Source organism: Merops nubicus, unplaced genomic scaffold (assembly GCF_000691845.1).
Source record: "Merops nubicus isolate BGI_N331 unplaced genomic scaffold, ASM69184v1 scaffold6972, whole genome shotgun sequence".
NCBI lineage: Eukaryota > Metazoa > Chordata > Aves > Coraciiformes > Meropidae > Merops > Merops nubicus.
This window is the reverse complement of record NW_008591465.1, coordinates 3,860-25,973: the sequence shown is the minus strand read 5'-3', so window position 1 is coordinate 25,973 and position 22,114 is coordinate 3,860. Positions and strand designations below refer to the sequence as shown.

The following is a 22,114-nucleotide window of genomic DNA, read 5'->3' as shown; positions in this document are numbered from 1 at the left end:
GGTTCCCGGGTCTGTGGCTCAGCCCGAGGGGCACTGGGCTCGGCCTGGCTTTGCTAAAAACCCGGGAGCTCTCCCAGGAGTCAGCGGGGCTTCGGGGAGCAGCAGCGGAGGACAAAATCTTTGCCTCGCAAGAAATACTCTTTGAATTTTTTTTTTGTCAGAATTTAATGTAGCGTTGGTTTTGCTTTTCTCTCTTTGTAAGTAGTGCTTTCCAGCTTGGTGCCCACGCTGTGTGTCCTGTGTATAATTATGTTTGCATTTCCTTATAGCTTTTTGTCTTGTCTTTCAGGGAGGGAGTTGCTTTCCGGTAGTAGTAAAGGAACGTGATGCTGAATGAGGACGCGCCAACAGCATCCTCGATAGTTGGAACCTGACTCTGCTTAATGTTGGTTTCTTTGTCATCAGGTCTGCTAAAAAATGACAGAATATAAACTTGTTGTCGTTGGAGCTGGTGGTGTAGGCAAGAGCGCCTTGACAATACAGCTAATTCAGAATCACTTTGTGGATGAATATGATCCTACAATAGAGGTAAACAATTTAATCTTATGCTTTTTGTGAAGAGAGATTATCAGTCATAATGGTAGTTGTTTACTTTTGGACAGTTACCACAAAAACACAGAACAAAGGTTTATAATAAAATGAGCTCAGAGATAATGGTCAGCTTTGGAGAGGAAGTCGCTGTGCAACTACAGCTGAGATAAATTAACATTTCTGGTCAATTAAAGTATGGTGTTAATTGCTGTGTTTTGTTGGGCAGTTTAGATATGTGTTTGGAGGATCTTGGTGGCAAAGTGTTTGCTAAATTGACTTGAAAACGCTTGGCAAAACTCTTCATGGCTTTGCATGCAACCTTTTAAATGTGACTTGTTGATATCAAAAAGGAAAATTTGTAGTTCTGAAATGTATGTGTCAAAATTCCTCAGCTTTTATCGTTAGGATCTGTTTCACATGGTGAGAAATGTGCCCTGGAATGTTATGGTGAATGAAGGAAAAATTTGGAGCCTGACTTTTTTTTTTTTTTTTTTTAAAACACACCAGTGCATGTTTCTGTGTCTAGAAAAAAATGGTGTAAGATAGCTGCTGTAGTGGATTCTTTGAAATATATGGCACAGTTCCTTAGAATCTGAAATTGTATTTAAGCTTTAAAAGTTGCAGTATTTAAATGGTTTTTAAAAAGCAGAGCTTGTCTGCTTGTTAAATATAGGAAGAATACTAGTGTTGTCTGAAATCTCTTTTGGATCGTTGGATTTAATAACCTCAGACTATATAAAAGGAGAAATGACACTATAATTTACCTAAGATTTTTATGTTCCCAGCACTGAAGCTTTGTAGCTTATGACTTCATTTATGTTTACACCATGAGGTGCTTCCAGTCTCACTTGAAGGAATCTGCAAGGGTTTAAATCCAGGCTTGAAATGGTGACTTGGAAAATGCCTGTGTAGTCATTTTCAGGTAGGCAGAAGCCAAAGAATCCAGTGCCCTGAGATGGTAGGAAGCTGTCTTATTTTAGTGAAGTACAGGCCTGACTTTGTGTGCCCTAGGTAGAGATGTGTTGGTTTGGGTTTACCTTAATGTGCCTGTGAGTTGTCTCTCTGTTGCATGGCTGAGTAACCTCATGTATGCTTCTAGAAGATGTTGTGACTAGACCTATGGAGAGAAGAAGAGAGCAACTCTTTCAGTTACTAAGATGTGAAGTCTTTAAAAAATCAATCACCCAAACACACTTAAAGTCAGAAAACGCACAAAACTCGTGGAGAGGAACAAGCAAAATGGGATTTTACTTCCTCTTGCAAAATAATAAAATGAAAATCTAGTTCTGTATAGAAATAACCTAAAATCCCCAAACTGTGGCTTTTATTTGGTGGTGTGCAGGATGACTGTGACTTGGGAACATGGGCCAGAATCAGTATTTTCTTCTGCAAGAAGGAACCCTTCAACCTAACAGGTTAAAGCATCCCCAACTTGTTGCATGCAATAGGATTAGTCTGCAGCTCCTACAAGTTCTGGACTGTGTACTGCTTACTGGTTTTGTCTTGTAAATACTGAGACCTTGAGGGTGAAGTCTGCATCTTCCTGCTTAGATGGTAAATGACTTGTGTGCTCTCACAGGTTTACAGTCATGTCAAGTCAGTTATGACAGAATTGGTCTGTGATTTGGAGTGGCAAACAGGTTCCAGAGAGTGGGCTTGTTGTAGCTGGGTTTAAATGCTTCAGCCCTGGCCTGGGCAGAATCCCACTCAGTTGAGAAGAGCTGCTTGGCTGTGCTTCCTGCATAGATGCAGAACTGCTAGGGACTGATGAAAGAACAATGGCTGTAGAGGGTTTTATGCAGGAGGAGGAAATAAGGCTGAAGTTGCCCTGACTGGTAAATAAAAATGTTAAGATGGTTCAGTACTGTCACTACTGTTGTTTCTCACTGTTACTTTTTCTTTCATTGCCATACAGCTGTTGTCAAAATACTAGTTTTCCCTCACTGATGAATAATCAAGGTAAATATTTTTGGCCAGTTACCTATAGGGGATTCTGTAACTACACTGTTGAATGATCATCTTTCCTGTGATTTAACAAAATGAAACTTCAACACTTCCAAAATTCTCACGTTGTGAAGAAATGGTGCAGTCGAAGAGAGGAAAAAACACACTAGTTACTTAAACACAGATGCATTTACAGTGTTAATGTGGTTGCTGTTTTCAGTGGAATGGACTTCATGATTCCACAAAGAACTTGGCTGGAAAATGTCAAGTTTCACAGCCTGCTTGAGAATTTTCTTTACTTCTATCTGAGCAGAGCAGATGGCAGGAGACGTGGGGAGGAATTAAGATGAGTGCGTGTTTGGGTGGCTACCATTATTCAACTGTATATGCTGTATACGTGTTTCACAGCCTCATATCTTATTTGAAGTAGATGTCCAAGCACAGATTTATAGCCAAGCAATTTTAAGTGGCTTTTTAACTGTTTGTACACTAACTTCTGTATATCCTGTCTGATACCCAGAACCGTTGGACTAGTGCCCTCTACTGATGGAGGCCTGCGGAATCTTTACTTTTGCTAGCTTGGACGGTGGCAATGCTTCCGAAACTGTGGTGTGGTTATTTTTTTTTCTACAGCTTTGGCATGTTTTAGTGCTACCCACATGCCATCTTTTCAGTGTTCTAGAGCATGGACAGCTTTCATAGCTGCCTGTCAAGAGGGTTTTCAATTGGATTAGCAAAATCCCTCGTCTAATTTAGGAATGCTGTTACTTAAGTCTGTGTTCTTAAATGACCTTCCACCAGCGTTTAGGAATAGCTTGGTCTTGGTAGGTGTGATATTTTAACATGAAATCCCTGTGATAAGGGATTCTGACAAAACAGTAGTTGCTTAGATAGGATTTATTAAGCAGTGTTGGTTTTTTAGATGAATTCCATATATAGCATATAGGTGGGATTTCCCAATTGCATTTACTTACCAGTGCTTGTGAACAGATGGAATTACTGCTCCTTTAGTATAGTTCATGCTGTTTTTTATGGCTGTGAAATGCCAATAAAAGCAGGTAAAGTGATTAATGAAATTAAAACTTCATATAGATATGCTGAGTCTGTATACTGGGGAAAAATTTATATTTGGAGTCAGGCACTACTTTGAAATTCTAGTTTCCATTTTTTTTTTAATTTAGCCTTATACTGGATATTTTGTCATTGTTTTTTCATGGCATTCATTAGTGCAGATCTTCCAATGAGCAATAAAGCTACTGAATTTTTATAAATTCTGAAGCACATAGTTTGGAAAGTTGGGGTTTTTGTTGTTGAAGGGGAGCCTGGCTGTTTGGGTTCTGCTATTGCATTTTGAAGCACAAGTGCCACGAGTGCTGTCATGGCACAACTTTTTGGTAGAGGCTACATTCTGTTTTGCAGGACTTGGTAATTTTTGCAGTATAGTAACACATAAATGAAGACATTTTATCTTGGGTATAGTTACACTGGTATTCACCATGATGGGGTGGGGGTCCCAAAAGCCTGAACTTTTAATGTGGTGCCTCAGTCCTCTTTCCTACAGTAAACAAATGGGATTTCAGGTTTGATGTTTTGCAGGGGACAAAAAAGCAAAGTCTTTATTTCTATAGCTTGGAAGGAAATCATAAGTTTGAATTTTCTTTCCCAAGCCTTTCTTTTCCTTTTGCCTCAGATCCACTTTCTAGGTAGTGACAAAATTTTCTCTCCAGAAGGGAGCAAAAGAACCATTGTCTCAGTGTTCCTTCTTTTCATACCTGTGCAGAGCTTTATACTAGTGCATCTTTGGGGTTGCTGTTAACATGGTAGGCATGCTAAAGCCAGCAGTTCTTAAAAGTGATTTTCTTTTCTCTTAAAAGTTATTTTCTTTGTTGAAAATTACTTAAAGCTTTTGTTTAGAGCTCAGTTGAAGGGAATTTATTTTCCTTTGAAGTTCTAAGATGTAAAGAGATAACACAGGCTTTTCAAAAGAACCTTTTTTCCATATTTTAAAACTAGCAGTCAAGCTGCATAAGAGAAAGTGAAAGCTTTGTAAATATGCCTAGTATAAGGATAGAAATTCTGCTGGTACTTTGCTGTGAACTGTGACAGAGGTACCACAGGATGTGGAGGATCTGCTGCTGATTTTAGGTGACTTGGGATAAATGTATCTTATGGTGTTTGGGTTTTTTTTGTGGTTTAGTTTGTTTTGTTTGTTTTTTTCCCTCTAAGCAGTAGATAGAATATCAGCCTTATTTTAAAACACATTGGAGGTTGTGTATTTGTCTCAGCTGTACCAATATTTAAATGTGGCTTGAGTTTCTAAAGTAAGGTACCTACATCTTGCATGAACACTGAATTTGCTCTTCTGTGAAAGAAATATTTCCAAAATCATGTTAGAGGTAAACTTATCAGGTAAAACAATACTGACCGTTTACCTATACTGTTAAATGCTGTCCAGGCTTGAGATAAATATGAGATCACAGAGTATGTTCAGTTTAAGCTACTGATTCTTTACAGCTCTCTTCTGGTTGGTTTATAGCAGCTGGAAAGAGGAGAGCCTTTTGTAAAACTACAAAGAGAAAGTGCACAGGAGTAGGTGTGCTGTGCCTCAAAATGGGTACAAAAGAAGGAAGGTTGTTCTGAATTCACCCTGAAGTTGGCTAAAAATTGCAACCTTAATTCTTTAATTCACTTCCCAGTAGCTGAGGTTCACTTCTGTACAGTGTTCAAAAGAACAATAGCAATATTGTATTAATCTCTAGCTAAGGGATCTGAAAGGGAATACCAAGATTTTGTGTTTATACCTTATTTGTTACAAGTACTGTTACTGAGAAAAATTTGTGGCACTGCTCAATGACCTATCTTTAAAGGTTATTGACATGGCTTTATTTAAAGCATCTAGATGTTTATAGAAGTTATTAGAAAAGTAATGTTCTTATCACTAAGACTATGTACTCACAGAAGCCTAGCACCAAAAAGAGCTGTAAACAGACATTAGAGTCTAGTTGCCTGGGACTTGTGACAGATCTTGGCCACATGACTCTGTGACCTGAAGACTTTGGATTGATAGCATTGGAATAATTGTTCCAGTGTCTCTGTGAATCAACCCATCAGGGCTTTTATATGTTGCTTTTGGCCTGTCTTGGCTAAAAAGCTTGAACTTCAACTATATCAGCTCAACTTTGGGAACTTGGTAACAAATTATATGCACCTGCTTAGGCAGAGAAAACTGATGTCCTGTCCCAAACTGAAGGCTTTCTATACTTCATTTCCTTTTCAGTGTTGTAGATTTTGGAGCTGTCTTACTTTTGTACTCTTTCTATTTTACTGTTTTGTACAGTGCTTTTGTAAATGTCCATCGAATGGTTGTCGAATTTTACTTTTAAAAAAAAAAGGTAAACAAGTTGTGTAAGGCTAAACAAAGCCAAACAGGTGAAGATTGTATGTCTTGAGTTTTTTTTTTTTTTCTTTTCTCCCACTAACAGAAACAAAAGCGAGTTGCTTTTGATCTGGGTCAAATTGTGTCTTTTTTGTGCAAAATAAGAAATAACAACACTGCCCTTATTCTGTGTGTGCATACATACTGTTACTCACTGAACAGATAAGAACATGTCCTTACAGTGCTTTTTCCACTTCTGAATTACTGTATATGTGTGAATATGGGACACTATTTTCCTCCTGTCATGTGCCCATCTGTAAAGCTGGGTTTTAACTATTCAGTGGCTAGCAAGCAACTTAAATATCTCCCAAGTTACAGGTGTTTGAAATCTTACTTGTTTGTGTTTAACCAAGGTTTATGTTTTTTTCTTTCCTTAGGATTCCTACAGGAAGCAAGTAGTAATCGATGGAGAAACCTGTCTCTTGGATATTCTTGATACAGCAGGTCAAGAAGAATACAGTGCAATGAGGGACCAATATATGAGAACAGGAGAAGGCTTCCTGTGTGTATTTGCTATAAACAATACAAAGTCTTTTGAAGATATTCACCATTATAGGTGTGTATATTGGAAGATAATCACCCAAATTCTTGTGTAGGTGGATAGGTTGCTTGCTCTTCCACTAGATAATAGTGTGATCTCTTTTCAAGTAGCATCTAAGGGAAAATTGGTAAATTCTAGTATAAACCAATATGACTTGGCACTTCTCACTGTTCATAGTGAAGACTTAGCTAAGGGTTGTAAACTCTGCCTGTTGCGCAGATAAAATTGTGTGCTAAGATGGAAGAACTTCTGCAGTTGAAATCGTACAATGATGTCAATTGATAGGTTTTGTTCTGGGAGGGGAGGAGGAGATACCTGTGGAATGTTACTAGAAGGTTAATGTGTGAGCCCTGATGCATAAGAAGGGCAGACACAAACATAAACAAAACCAGAGCTCCAGAAAAACCAACCTGTTCCTTCATATTTTTTTTTAGTAATTACTTCAAAGTGTCAGCTGATGCTTTCTTTTTCAGCTACATTAATGTAGAAACAGAAGCAGTCTGGTCACTACCACACTAGATCATTTATAAATGAGTTGCTTACTATTATAGTGAATTTTTCCTGCATATTCTGTCAGAAGGCAATGCAAATCCTGCTAAAGATCACCAGGGTTAGCAGCAGCAGTTTCAGATTAGTCCCAAACACCTAACGTGAAGCTATTCATAGTTAGATATTTATAATGCAGTCAGATCTATGTTGCTGTGTGGTGGGAGGGTGTTTTGCTGCCAGTATTATCCACAACCCAAACATCTTCTCATTAGCTCAAGTTGCACGTTTTTGTTATTTGTTTTAGCCGCTAGTTCATTTCCAAGTCATTTAAGGTGGGATACCATGAAGGTTCAAGGGAATCAAAGTTTATATAGAGTTCTAAATGAGTGTATCAGTGCTGGTGACTTTAACAACAATAAGAAAGAAAGAAACAAAAACCCCCAATGGACAAAAATAAAACCAAATAGTTAAGAGTTAGCACAGCAGGGATGACAAATGAAAAAAAAAAGTATTTATTGCTCTTGGAAAAACTTTGAACTTCTCTTCATATCTAACCAGATTATTACAAATGAGTTTCCTCTGGCTGTAGAGGAAGAAGGGGAAAATGTAAGATAGATGTTGATGTAAGTGGGAGAAGGAGCATAGAGGTTTTTATGTGGAATTTTTGTTTGAAAGAGAGAGTTGCAGGTTTACCAGTTTATTTAAAAGAAGTTGTGAGTTGAGTGCTGAAGTTTTGACTGTCCATTCACACACCTGTGGATGACCTTGCAAACTGGAGCTGAAGGCTTACAAATAAATAACTGAAACCAGACAAAAGTAATTAATTCAATGATTGTTATTTGAGATTCTAGTACATCTAACTAGCATTTAAAGACACTTTCTAACAGTGTTTGAAAGGGCTTTTACCAAACTTCTTTGTAAAGAACCAGACCAGTGGTCTTCAAAGTTTTGAAAAACCATATCAAAATGCAGTGGGTTTTATGCTGTCTTCAATTAAAAACAAACAAAACACCAAGCCTCAAACCAAAATTGAGATGATAGACATAGTGCTTTTGATAGTGTTTTATCAAAATGAAATTAGCAGTTTAGCAAATGAATTGAGTATTATGAGTGCTAAGTATGAGAGATAAGTAGGAAGATTTATGCTAGTGCTTCTGAGGTTTGTTCTAGGATTAGCTGTTAAAAATGGGGGGGAAATGGTGTCATGTCATCAGAATCTATAGCAGCTTGGAAAACGTCAACCTCATTTTTTAAAAATACAAAGATGGTAACCTTGATAGTGACCAGAATGATGTTTATTTTTTGGTGGATTCTAATTTGGTATGTGTAATAAATTAACATAAGGAATAATATTGGAATATGCTCTTTTTTTGTTATTTTAGAATCTACTCTATAAACTACTAATATTTAATACCTGTTAAATACAATCTGTCTCTTTTTAGGGAACAAATAAAGAGAGTTAAGGACTCTGAAGACGTCCCAATGGTGCTAGTAGGAAACAAATGTGATTTGCCTTCCAGAACAGTAGACACAAAACAAGCTCAGGATTTAGCAAGAAGTTACGGAATTCCTTTCATTGAAACATCAGCAAAGACAAGACAGGTAAAGCTCAGAACTTATCAGAAACAAATGCAGAACTCATCTGAATTATCATAATGTTAATTATTCTAGGCATTGACATTTGCTTGGTCACATCAATGGATGTGTTTCTACAGAGTAGAAGTTCTTATGATCTCCTCTTTCTGTCAACTCACTGGCAACTGGTAGTTTATTAACCAGGGAGTGATTCCCTTCAGTTACACAAACTGGAAGAATGAGAGCTGCCCTGCTCTTACTCCCCACTGTCATGCAGTTGCAGCAGTCTTGATGTTTGTGATGATAGGCTTTAACAGAATAAAAAGCACTTCTGCTTAGAGGTGAAATGCTTTTTCTCCTCAGGAAGAGGATTAGACAGACAAACAGCTAATTAGTTTATTGTTTTAAGTCTTTTCATTAATAACAAAAGGAATTTTTCTTTGAGGCATTGGTTTGGCATTAGAGGGATATGCTTGATGTACCTTCTTATGGCTAAGCAATTGGCAAGAAGTCTTTTTGAAATGACTGGATTAATTGCTTGTGTAAACCAATACTCTTCCAAGTCTTCAGAGGCCACTCTTGGTTTATTGTACTCCACTGGTGCAGGTGAAGGAGGCAACATTAGGGCCCTTTCAGGGTCTTTGTCTCTAGGACATGGTGCATGTAGTGGTACAGCTGTGTATTGAGAGCAGATAAGCTGTACAGACAGAGATGAAGCTGGTTCTGTGCTTCTAGAAGAAAGCATTATTTTTCCAAAATGCTGATTTATGATTTTTCTTCCTAAGAGTAAAGATTTATTATCGGTGCATCCTAGATAAGGCCTGAGTGGATGAATAACTTGTACTCTGAATAGTTGTGTTATGAATCAGGAATTAGGTGTAGCAGAAGGCAAATAAGAGCAGAATACTGCAATTTGAGTAACTGCTCAGTGTTACTGCTAAAAAGATTGAGTTGCATCACTTGGCAGAATTCCCTTATAGACAGTACATAAGTTCTTTTATGAATATAAGAAATTAGTATTTTATTACTGTAAACTTGCTACACCCACCCAAGTTCCTGACAAGTTGAAACTAGGACTAGTCAGTAAAGCTTTACAGAAGAGTCAAAGGAACGGTAACTTCTGGCAATAGAGAAACACTCTGTTGGGTAGGATTAAAAAAACAACTATGCAACTTCAGTGTCTGAGAATAAATGAGGCCACAAGAGTGTTCTGAAGAATGTGGCACATAAGTGGACTGAATAATGACAGTGTTCTTGTTTGGAAGGTCCTGTATTAGTGGTTGTCATTGAGATGTTAGGATAAAGGAAGAACTCTGAAATTACATTTGAGGTTTGAAATAATAGATGTTCTATACTAACATCTGTATTTTACTTTGCTCTGCCTATTTTATAGAGCACTAGGTTTTGTTAAGGAAATGGTGCTTTTACATAGCCACTTTCATTACAAGTATGTTGATGTTGTATTTTCAAGGGTTTCTTACCCCCCACCCTACCTGCATTTTATTCCTACAAGCAGCTTCACCATGCCTAGCCAAAACAAAATCACCTGCTCAAAAATCACCACTCCTGTTCAGTTTTATAATCTTTGTTTATATGAAATAAGTCTGAAAGATCACAAATCAGACACTAAGAGGTCTGTTGGAGATTTGTACCTGTTTCAGCAGCTAATAGGTCAGTCATACAGGAACAGTCATTCTACAATTTGACTGCTCTTATCCATGCCTTTATGCTTCTGGAGGTGCCAACTGAACTGTTACAGAAAGGATTTGACTGGTGGCTTTCATTTTTCAAAGCTGAGCTTTATGCCCTCTACAGATAAGGAGCCCCTAAAGGTGTCTGATGGATTTTAAAATAAAAGCCAAATAGACTCTTCAGAGTTGGCTTCCAAAAGGCCACTGGGTGTGGTCGCTGGTTCTTCCACAGCGCTGTTCCTAACATGTTACAAAACTGTTCCATCAGATGCTGTGTTTATAAAGTATTTTGGGAAGGCAAAAGGGTATTGGAGGAAGAACCTGATCTTTAATTACAGCAAGATCATCTAAATATTTGTCTGTCTGTATATTCATATACATTTACATGTTAGGATTTTTCAGTCACACTGTCATGTATAAAATACATATGCATATATACACACCCCCACTTCTTCCAAAGTAACTTTAATTAGGAGATTCAAACCATTTTGCATGCTGCATATAGCCCATGGGCTATATTTTTATTGGGCAGAATTTAGTCATTGATCAAAAATAAAGTTTGTTTCTCTCTGGTTGCATGCAGAACTTCCAAGTGTGAACAGATGTAGCTGATGGTCTGATAACTGCTGGAGTCTGTAGAAAGTCTGACATGAATACTTAGAAGTAGGAACCTTCTTTCCCTTTCTTGTATGTACCTCCCACCACACTGAAACATCCATGTAGCCTTGTTTTGATTACTAAGACTCTTTAAGATGGCATTGTATGCTCATGCAGAATATCTCAGTTCCAACTAACTCTGTAGGATTTTCAGAAATTCATAGACAAGGTCAAAAACAGGAATGAGAAAAACATTGAAGTGCTGAAATAAGTTGTTCTAGAAGTTAGTGTATTTGTATTTTGTTCTGACTGGGAATAAAGATGTCCCATTTTAAGACAAATCCCTGTATGAGTTTTCATACAAATCATTGAGTTCACTAGTGGACCCTACAGCCTGAGTGTAAGGCTATAGTTTATTACTTTTTTTTAATTAGACTGAAACAAATACCATGCCATTTACAAAAGATAGCTGTAGTTGTTTCTAAATATAAACACTTCTCAATGCTGGTGTTTTTGTAAGGCCTGTTGCATCATTTACACTCATCCTTTCACAATCCTTATGCAGAATTATATGATTTTTTAAGGTTTATTTCAATAGCTGGTTTTGCTTTTACTCTAATACAAGTTCTAACTTTAAATTCTTCCTTATCGACATGAGCTTATAGCTCCCAATATTATCATTAGTATCCATGAGAGATGAGAGGCAAACCTGATTTATCCCTGCCAGGCTGCATCCTGTATTCTTTACTGGGCTTCTGCCTGTGAGTACAGAAGGAAAAAGCTGTAAGGCTGTGCCCCAAGTGTGGTTTGACTGAAGGGTTTTGTTTTTCTTGGAACATTTCAGCTGTTGTGCTAGTACTGAATTCAAATGAGAAGCAGATAAATTTCCATTACTGTAAAGATAGTAAAGGATTCCCCAAAGTGTTACAGCTCATAGCTGAGAATATATACTTAAACACACTTTGGAAGTGTTTAATGAAGAAGTTGACCTAAATCAACGTCCAAGCCATTTTTAATGGTAATCATGTGTACAGGTTCTGCTTTAAACCTTTGTTTTCGGTTAGTTATAGCTTTGTCAGCCTTCACAATGTGGGTTGAGTTTTACCTTATAACAGACAAGTGACATGAAAAAACTTTTCCCAAAAAACTTTGCCCGTCCCAAAGAAAAAAAAAGCTTTGATAATGTTGAAACAAATTCTGGTATCCAGCTTGTGTGCTGAATGACTCCAGGATGTGAGGAAACAGGTTTGTTGTTTACCTGATGTAAAGATGAATAGGTGCAGCAGAAAAAGGGATATGTGCACAATGGGTGAAATTTGGGTAGGACAGAGAGCTGTAATTCTGGCACTTCTTAACTTTGGAGTGATTAACTTTTTAACTGTAATCATGATGTTGTGCAGTATTTAATATGAAGCTGCTGATGTATGTCTGGTACTTAAACATCATAAGCTAATAGCAGGATCAGCTTAACACTCCCTCCCTCCCCAGAGCAGTGGGGTTCTGTGGGTGGGGGCTGAGTTGTAGCAACTGTTTCCACATAGTCCTTTGAAGTTGTAAATCTGTTTAAAGACAGCAAAACATTTGCCTTAACCTATAAGCTAAATGTTACATAAGCTAGTAGATTTGATGGCTGGACTTGATGAGCTGGGGAATCTTTTCCAACCTTAATGATGCCATGAGTTTTAAAGGTTTGTGTATTCTCCAGTATTGGCTAAGCTGACTTTACCACTACAGATTTTTTGTTGGGAGTGCTCTTGTGCAAGTGAACAGCATTCTTGTTGTTCATGTCCTCATGAATAATTTTGATTTTTATTTGTCTAACAGTTCTAGGAGACCAACTTTAAGTGTTTAAAGGTGGACACAGAACACTTTTGACATGTCAATGCTAACTTTCATTAGTTTCCTTTAAGCAGTATTTACAGAAGCAGAACTTCTGAAAACTCCTGTTTGTACTCTAGTCTGTATTTGAAATATTCTTTGCACATAGTCATATTTTAAACTGAACGTTTGGCTGTCTCCTAGGAGGCAAAATGATCCTGAAAACATTGCCTCAAGGTCATGGGTTCTTTGGGCTGTTTAGAGTATTAAGTTTTTAATGTCTGCCAAAGGATGTTTTTGCTTCCAGTTCTGACAGCTAAAAGAAATGCAATATATTCTAGATAAATGGTCACATATTTAAGAGATATGATCCGTGTTCATTTAAGGAAAAAAATACTTAAGAATCTTAAATTGGTATTAAAATGAATTCTTAAGTTTATAAGATTGGCAGCTCCTCTTTAAAACGTCATCTTGTGCTAATCTGTAGGGAGACTTGTGCAAGTGTCTCCCTACAGATTTTCTTTCAGGATAATTTCTTTCAACAGGATTCCTAAGGCTGTTTTTGGTGGTGGCAGTAGTAGCAATTTCTTTTCTCACTCTGTGCCTCTCCTTCTCTCTGCATTGCTAAAGCAAATTACTGCTCATATTGGTGATGGGAAAGTTGGCAATAAATGTTGACTGGAAAACTTATCTAATTATTGATGCGAAAGCTCCATAATCAAGTTATGTATTTCTACTGCAAAACAGTGGTTTTGCAAAAATGTTGATTCTTGTACAGCCTGTGCTTTGGCACATAGCTCCTAATCAGTGTTCACTGTTTCCTCTTCAGGAATAATCTTCCATTCTGTCCAGGAAAACACGAAAGTGTGAGCTTTACTTGGGTTTTGCTGTTCTTTTAACAGCTTCCTATACATTTTGCAGACCCTCAGACCTGGAGTATAAGACTTGTCACCTCATCTGTACTTCACTACATCCTAACAGGGCATGTTGTACTCTTGGTTGTACTGTTTTCTGTGATCATGCCTCTGCCCTGGTTTTATTTTCAAATAATGAGTGTGTATTAAATTAACAACCATGTTGGCCAGTCTGAGGGAACAATGAGACTGACTGTAAGGCAGAGGAGAGATTTGCTCTCCCCTTTAAAAGCTGCAGCTAAATTTTTTCTATCTTGTTATAACAAGAACATCCTCACAGATTTATCTATATTTGTTTTTAAGTTTATGTGCAAATATCATTAGTTTAAAATAACAGATGAGATAACTTAAAGCTCTGGTGCGGCACCTCTTTATCTTGTGTTTGCTTAAAGATATCTTCAGTCCTCAGACTTTTTTTTTAATGCATATTGTGTGATCATCTCCAGGTAGCCTAAACACAGAGCTGCAGAGAGGTAGGGTGTGAAACCAGAGAAGTAAAACATGTAGCTCTGTACCATGCTTGGGATTCTTGAAGAGCTGTCCTCAACCAGAGAGGAGTCTGAGCAGCAGAACTTCACAGGCTGTTGGCATTTGGTGGTTATTGTGGGACCCTTGTGGTTGCCCAGGTCTGGCCAGGCGAGAACAGGTTAAGCCTGCCTTGCACATTGATGGGAATCAAGCTCTTAATCATGATTATAATGAACTTGCTGCTTTTTCTGCATGAAAGAATAACTTCTGTAATTGCAGTAGGTGATTACTTCTGAAAGTTACTCTGAACTAAAATATACTTAAGGTGTGTTTTAAAAGCACTTTGCCATGACTCAGACATCCCTTTGCCTAAATCTAACGGCCCAGTGCTTGCTTTGCAGAGGAAGTAGCTTTAAAGACAACATCACCCAAAACTTGATATTCTAGAAAGATTTTATTTCTTTGAAATCTCAAGCCCTGCCTTTTAAATCTATAAATGGAGAACCATGTGTTTCTCTCAAGTAAAGCTCATCATTTCAGTGATTTCACTGTGGGTTTTTTCCCCTTGCCATGGGTATCCCAGTATGTGCCAAGTGTTAATGCAGTGGTTTTTAAGGAGTTGTGTTTTGCAATGCAGAGAGTGGAGGATGCTTTTTATACATTGGTGCGAGAGATCCGACAGTACAGAGTGAAAAAAATCAGCAAAGAAGAAAAGACTCCAGGGTGCGTGAAAATTAAAAAATGCCTTGTAATGTAACAGGGTAAGTTTTGTAATGGAACAGGGTAAGTTTTGACATAGGGTAAGTTTTACCAATCACTTGCCAAATAAAAATGATTGACAGTCTCTTGCTAATCAGACATTTTATGGTTAATCGGTGATGTAATTTAAGATATACAACCAATCAGATTTCAGTGTAGTAATCCTGAGTAATATTCCTAGCAAACACCCAAGTACTATGGATTTGCTTTGTTTCATGGGGTTTTAATAAATTAACAGGAAGTCTTTTCTGCATATTGAGTTCTCCATCTGTGAATGGAGACTAGTTTTGAGTGGGATGAAGTTCAGAGGAGAAAGCTTTACTACAGATACATTGCAGATACTGTTGAAGTGAATATCAACTGAAACTTCAGGTTTATGAACTGAGGGGAAAGGATTATAATATTTCTTTCTCGGAAGCAGGAGGTTCCTAAGCCAGGAAGGCAGTGTTCAGCTAGTAGCTTGGTGTACAGGATTTATCAATGATCAGGCCCTTCCTTATGCCATAACCTTTTTCCCTTGTTGTCCCTCAGTTTATAAAATTCACTCTTACCACTTTGAAAAATACATAGTTTTCTTTCTTGTCAACTTATAATGCCATGAGTGATCCAGATTTGGACAAAACGCTAAGGTTCCACTTTGTTTGAGAGCCTTTACAAAGAGTGGGAGGGGAAGCAATAGTGAAGTAAAACTGGAGAGGGGGAACTGAAACCAACAAGAACAAAAAACAGCACCGAAAAACTAATACCCAGATACCAACAACATCACTTTGTATCTGTGTACTGCCCTGTAAGAAGAAATGGGAGAAGAGGGAAGAAGAAACTGTGGTATGGAAGGAGTGCTAGTCTAAATCCCCTCCAGTACTTCTTGAGCAAATCATCAGAACAGATCCTTGCGTATATTACTATCCCATTAATTTTTTTACCTCTTACTGTACCAGTACATAGTGGGTTGTTACTCCTTATATACTTGTCCAAGACAAGGATGACCTGGAATCTCCCATAGTCTAAAAGAAAAACTTCATTATTGAAGGTGTTCTTACATGCTTCAGAACATCTTGCAGAGAGGTAGTGGAATTTGACTTGTATCCTAAAGAAACTGTCACAACTGTAGGAATATTCCCTTCAGTAAGAGGGTTTTATCATTCTTCCCAGGGGAGAGAGAAGAAATTTTGTTTCATATCAGTTTTTACTAAATCTGCTCAAGCTTATTATATTCTCAGCTTTTAAGTAGTAAATGACTGCTGTGAGAAATCTGTAGATGCTTCCTTGAAAAAGATACTTTATGATACTCTGGTACTTTGCAGGAATTGAAACTTCAGTTATGAAGCTCCCCAGTCTTGCATCCAAATATCAATGAAATTCATAGAATTGTTTTGATTGAAAAAGGATATTTAAGGTCATTGAGTCCAACTGTAAACCCAGCACTGCCAAGTCCACCACTAAACCATGTCCTGAAGCACCACATCTAGAAGTCTTTTAAATGTCTCCAGGGATGGGGACAGCCTATTCCAGGACTTGGCAACCCTTTCTGTGAAGAAGCTTTTTCTAATGTTCAGTCTAAACCTTCCCTGGCAGAACCTGAGCCCATTTCTTCTTTTCCTATTGCTTGTTACTTGGGAGAAGATGCCAAAACTTGCCTCACTGCAGCCTCCTTTCATGTAGTTGTAGAGTGATAAGATCTCCTCTCAGCCTCCTCTTCTCTAGACTAAACAATCCCAGCTCCCTCAGTCGTTCCTTGTAAGACTTGTTCTGTAGACCCATCACCAGCTTTGTTGCTCTTTGGACGTGTTCCAGCACCTTGATGTCTTGTGGTGAGGGCCCCAACTGAACACAGTACTCGTGGTGTGGCCTCACCAGGGCTGAGGACAGGGTGTGAGCCCTTCCCTCATCCTGCTGGCCACACTACAAGCCAAGATGCTGTTGGCCTTCTTGGCCACCTGGGCACACTGGCTCACGTTCAGCTGGCTGTTGGCCAGCCCGCCAGGTCACTCTTCCCCAGGCCTGTGGCATTGTGTGGGGTGGGTGTGACCCAGGGGCAGCACCTGGCTCTTGCTCCGCTTGGAATCCATGGATCCAGCCAGTCCAGGTCCCCCTGCAGAGCCTCCCCAGCCTCTAGCACATCAACACCCCTGCCCTGCCTGTGGGCATCTTCAGAATTCGTGGGGGTGCCCTTGATCCCCTCATCCACATAACTGGTAAAGCTATAAAACAGAATTATGCCATCAAAATACTTAGTTATATTTGGTTATATTTTACTCTTAGTTATCCAAGTCACCTAGTTATCAAAGTTAACCTAGTTATCAAAACCCAACTAACAGCAGCGTGGCAGCTTTTGATGAGAACAACATTAATTAAAATTGCTTAATTTAATTTCATGTAGCCTTTTGAAAACCAGCTTTGCACTTTTTTGCTGTCTTTCTAATGTAGCCATACCTCAAAGTGGAATTCCTTTTTGTATTCTGGGACTTTAAAGATCCTGAATTCTCTCTGCTTGTCCCTTTCTGTGGACTTCCTTGGAAGGAGAAGAGCAGGATAGCAGGAATTGTGGTTTTCATTATTTTTTCAGTGGAAGCTTCTCAGTTTTTGAAGTTGGTTTGGGTTTTTTTTGGTAGCTCAGCAACCATATACTTGCTTTCTACCAGCTTCCTGTCTTTCTGCCTGTGTCCAAGAGAAGTATGTTTTGGGGGTTTTGTGCATGTTTTGCTTGTTTTTGTGTGTTGTTTTATTTTATTTTCCCAGATGGGGGAAATTTCTTTTGTCAACAGTAGCTAATTTCCTACAAGGTAATTGAAAACTCTTAAAACTACTGAAATTACCATTAACTGGTAATGCTGATGTTTTCCAAGAGGTTCATTCCTTTGGCTGTTACACAGTACAGCAGAAAGTACACAACACCTTTTGCTCCATTTGTAATTTCACATTAGCAAGAAGACACTTATAAAACTCAGTGTAAAATTCTTAAAAGATCTCTCCTTGTGAGTCTTTACATACAAAGCATACTGTAACAAGATGTGTCTCTGGGGTATAAATTAGACATCTAGATAACATAACTCAGATTGAGCTGGGTTAATAATAAAAAGTTTGAATTACAGCAGTTCTAGATATTAACTTAAATTCTAGATTTTAGATTAGAACTGTAATTTAATGTTTTTTCATAGTATTAGAGGGGTGTAGGGTGTACAAATTTCCTTGTCTGATACATGTATTCTATATTTTTAAATATTTTAAAAATAGAAAAAATACTATTTTCTACAATTCAGAAGCTGCTTATGGGTCTATTTTTGGAGGTGGGGCATTAAGGAATTCCCAGTCCCTTATGGATTTAGGGTTTCTTACTGATAGCCAAGATAGTTGCCAAGTCTCATGTTTGTAACCCTGGAAGCCCATATCCAGACTCCTGTGTGGTTGTGGGACCGTGTGGGGCTCCAGGGAGCAGCTGTAGCCAGGAGCAGGCTGGCTGAGGGAACAGTTGTGAAATTTCTGCTCCCTTTGCCTCTGGTTGTTGCCCTTTGGACAAACCAGCACCAGGAGCAGGCTGGTGAGGCAGTTTGGAGTAGCTCTGAGCGAATCTGGAGTTCCAAACCCTGAGCCTGGATTTAAACTGCTCATTCAGTACCCCTTACGCCTTCCAAAAAGCCTGCACACAATAGCTGCCTTGTTGAGGAAGGAAGGTCAGCTGCATGCAGGCCCTGTCTACTGAAAGGAGGCACTAAAGAGGCTGACCCCTTTTGATCTTGCAGTACTGGTGCCTTCAGGGGCCTTCTGCAAACAAAGCATCCCCTGCTTACATTTGAAATTGAATCCACAGGCTGAAAAGTGAACGACTCTGTTTTACCTTGAGTTCTCCAGTTCTAACTCATGGATACCTAAATATAGTTCTGTATATTGTGTTCTATTCATTACCTGAATTCAAGAGGAACTGTGGCAGGACCAAACTACTAAATACATAATTAGTAATTTTAAGGGCTTGATCTACAAAGGCATAAATGCAGACACAAAAGTTAGGTCAATTCCCTGGGAATTCTCATTTGAAGACACCACTGAGAGCCAACAAATGGCCTAGTAATGAGTATTTGTCTAAAATGTTAATGGTGGGTGTGACATACTGAAAGGTAGTTTTGTAAGGGAATGTGAACAGTCTTGTGGAAGTGTATTGAATGGTTTACAAAAAAACCTCCACACTTGTGAAACTGCTCTTCTGTCTGTAGTGACTCTTACTCCTGTCCTCTCAGGTGGGTGGCTGAGCTGAGAGCTGCAGTAGATACACTTTGAACCAGAACCACCTCTAGGTCATTTCCCTCCATGAACATTGCTAAATACTCACTGTGCATTACTGCTGAGGTTATAAGCAAAAAATACATTAGCTCTCTCTAAAAAAAAAAAAAAAGCCCCACCAAACGTTTCTGATTTTAACTGCTTCATGGGGGACACTACCTTTTCCAGAACCAAGGCTCCTGTTCCACTAGGCATGTTACATCAGCTTTCTGTTGATCAGTGGTATTTTTAAATGTAGAGCAAGTTATTTCCAAGTGTCTTTTGTATATTACAAGACCTTGCAAAAGTGTGCTATTAGTATTGGGAGATGGGCTGCCAAGGACTTTGATCAGTTATTTGTAAATGTTTTATGAACTTGAATGTGAAGGTTTTAACTAACTGTAGGTTATAGTGGGAGCACTGTTTAGGAGTGTTTATGAGTTGTTTGGACTGCCCATGTTAAGTTTCATCATGATCTAGTGTTTGACAGAAGTAGTAAGGAATTGAGTGATCTTTGGCTTTTTGTTGTGCTGTTTTCAGAGCTCCCTTTCAGTTCTGTTACTCTAGTAGGCATACAGGAGTAAACAGACAGTTCATTTTTATTGATAGCTTGAAGGCAAATTCTGTAGCTGACAACAGGTAGGGGGCTGCCTGCCAGTCAGAGGGCTGAATTTCTAGACCCAGTTGTACAGTGGTGCTGTTGGCTGCTGTGATAATAAAAAAATTTTTAAAAAGATGATTTTATCTTAATGATTTTATAACTGTCACTACTCAAACTATTAAATGTAAAGGCTGGCTGACAACATGGGTACTTGATTGGACTTTGGAGTAACCTGAAAGCCAGGCAGTAAACTGTCACATAAATAAGTGGTTACAAAGTACACCTTTTAGATTTCACTTGGTAATGCTTCCTGTCAAGGTTTTTGGGTATGCTGGTCTCTTTTGACCAGATTTCATTTGTCATGTATCACTACCACCCCTTACCCCCCAAAAAACCAACTTACTCAGTGTGAAGAAATATCAGGTTTTGTGCCTGTAGCTTAACTGTTGGAGCCATGGAGATTTTAAGTGACTGTACATGATACAGCACTATAGGTGTTGCATGTGTCCTTAACTATATAAGTTGAATAGAATGATTTCTCAAATAATTATTGTTGGAAGATGGGATTGATTTGATTGATTTGCATATTTATAAAACTGCAGTGTGATTACTGTATCAGTGTGCCTGAGAACTGACCTAAGTATGTAGCTTAATCATTACTATGTCTTTGGTATTGAATTCTTGCTACAGATATTCATATGTACTTTTAAAATCTGCATGCAGATTAAGGCCATAAACAAAGCTACTTGACACTTCACAACTTTATTCTGTGGTGATAATACACATATTTAGAAGCTAAACATGTGGTACCTGTAGCTCCCTACGTGGAGCTGGGACATGTCACCTCTTTGAGATGGAGAGGGCAGTACACTAAATTAGTTTCCTTTACCACATTAATAATAACTGCACTGGACCTCTGTGGTCAACCCCTGAGCAGTAAGTCAGGTGGAGGCTGCTGCAAGCCCAGTTTGGGGGAGAGCAGAGGCAGCTAGCGCCTGCCCTACTGCTGGCATCAGAGCAGTTCCTTCAGGTGGTTGTTCCAGTGCTCCTCAGAACTCAGAGGAAGCCCCTGTAGCCAGGGTGAGCTGTTCACAGGATGGCAGCCCACTCCCCAGAGCTGCTGCCCTGCAGGCCCCTCTGCCCAAGCCCAGCAATCCTGGCAGCCCTGCTCCTCTGAGGTGCCCAGGAACTCCAGGAGCTGCCCTTCCATCCGGGTGTTTTCCCAGCACACCCTCCCCAGAAAAGGGAACACTGGCGAGGCTGTTGGCTCAGCAGTTCCTCCCCCACAGTCTGCTCAGGGGGACAGTGTCACCTCTGCTGGCAGGCCCCTGGCCAGGTGGGGTGGGAGGGGCTGTGCCCGGGGGGTGACCCTCACCTCTGCACCCACCTCTCTCTGCAGGGTGTCGACGACGCCTTCTACACGTTAGTCCGAGAAATCAGGAAACACAAAGAGAAGATGAGCAAAGATGGGAAAAAGAAGAAAAAGAAGACAAAGACAAAGTGTATAATTATGTAAATACAGTTTATCCTTATTCTTAAGAAGTACTTAAGTAATTTTTGTACATTACACTAAATTATTAGCATTTGTTTTAGCATTACTTTACTTTCTGCTTCATGATCCTGTTAGCTTTACCTGAATGCTTGTTTTAAATGACAGTGGAAACTTCATTCCTCTTAAAGTGCCAGTATTCTTTGACTGTTTGGTTCTTGAACTAGCAATGCCTGTGAAGAAAACAAACAAACAAAAACCTGAGAACTGTCTTAGGACTCTTTGGTGCATGCACAGTTGCTAACTTCCTATTTTTCTTACTGATTGTGAACTTCTCTTCTGTGTGCAAACCAAACAATGAAATGATGCTCTACACATTCTAACATCCCCTTTCATTTTTTTTTTTTGGGGTTTTAAATCTGGTTGGGAAAAAGGACTAGTTAGCAAAAGAGACTTTCATTTCAGCCTTTCTTTTATTTCAGACTGACTGCAATATAGAGAGACCAGAAGCCTTTATAGTCTTCCTGTAGATTTTGCTTCTAGGCATCTAGTCTTGTAGCATTTCAGATCAACTTTAATGAATGTAAAGATAAAACTTTCACACACACTCACACACACACACACACACACAAAAATCACTGCAATTTGTCACAGTCACTCCTTAAATACTCTACTTTTTCTAAAAAAAAAAAAAAAAAAAGAAAAATTAAAAAAAAAAAGACAACAATGCACATCTGGCAATGGAAAAAGTAAAAGTTCTAATTAGGTTGATTTGCTCTTGTTAATGTGTTGCTTTAAGACTTTCACTAACTTTTTGTGTCTGAAGACCAAGGTGAAATCCTCACTCTCCTGATCCCCAGTGGCAAATCTGTAAGTAGCTTTGAGTCAGGTACAGGATTTCACCCTTAGTGTCTCTGGGAAATACTTGAAAGCCTTAACAGATCATTGGAGTTCTTAGGTTAATTCGTACACAGATCCAGAATTTACCACAAGAAATCAGAATGAAT

At 38.7% G+C, this 22,114-nt stretch overlaps 1 protein-coding gene across 2 annotated transcripts; it reads left to right on the top strand.

The window, feature by feature from the left end:
* Nucleotides 1-210: 210 nt before the first annotated feature.
* Nucleotides 211-21,646, top strand: KRAS (Kirsten rat sarcoma viral oncogene homolog). 2 transcript variants are annotated; one of them, XM_008950260.1, is made up of 6 exons: nucleotides 287-528; nucleotides 6,289-6,467; nucleotides 8,384-8,543; nucleotides 14,642-14,757; nucleotide 14,804; nucleotides 21,018-21,134. In XM_008950260.1, the coding sequence occupies exons 1-6, from the start codon at nucleotides 418-420 to the stop codon at nucleotides 21,132-21,134; spliced, it is 684 nt and encodes a 227-aa protein (XP_008948508.1). In that variant the 5' UTR covers nucleotides 287-417. The 2 variants fall into 2 exon arrangements, with proteins under 2 accessions (XP_008948509.1, XP_008948508.1); XM_008950261.1 differs by lacking the exons at nucleotides 14,642-14,757; nucleotide 14,804 and having other exon boundaries at nucleotides 211-528; nucleotides 21,018-21,646.
* Nucleotides 21,647-22,114: the final 468 nt, after the last annotated feature.

Bases quoted from the DNA above. Each gene is read 5' to 3' on its own strand.
- KRAS (XM_008950260.1), top strand. From the start codon at position 418: ATGACAGAATATAAACTTGTTGTCGTTGGAGCTGGTGGTGTAGGCAAG. The intron at 6,468-8,383 runs GTGTGTATATTG...GTCTCTTTTTAG, and splicing joins GAAGATATTCACCATTATAG to GGAACAAATAAAGAGAGTTA. The intron at 8,544-14,641 runs GTAAAGCTCAGA...TTTGCAATGCAG, and splicing joins CATCAGCAAAGACAAGACAG to AGAGTGGAGGATGCTTTTTA.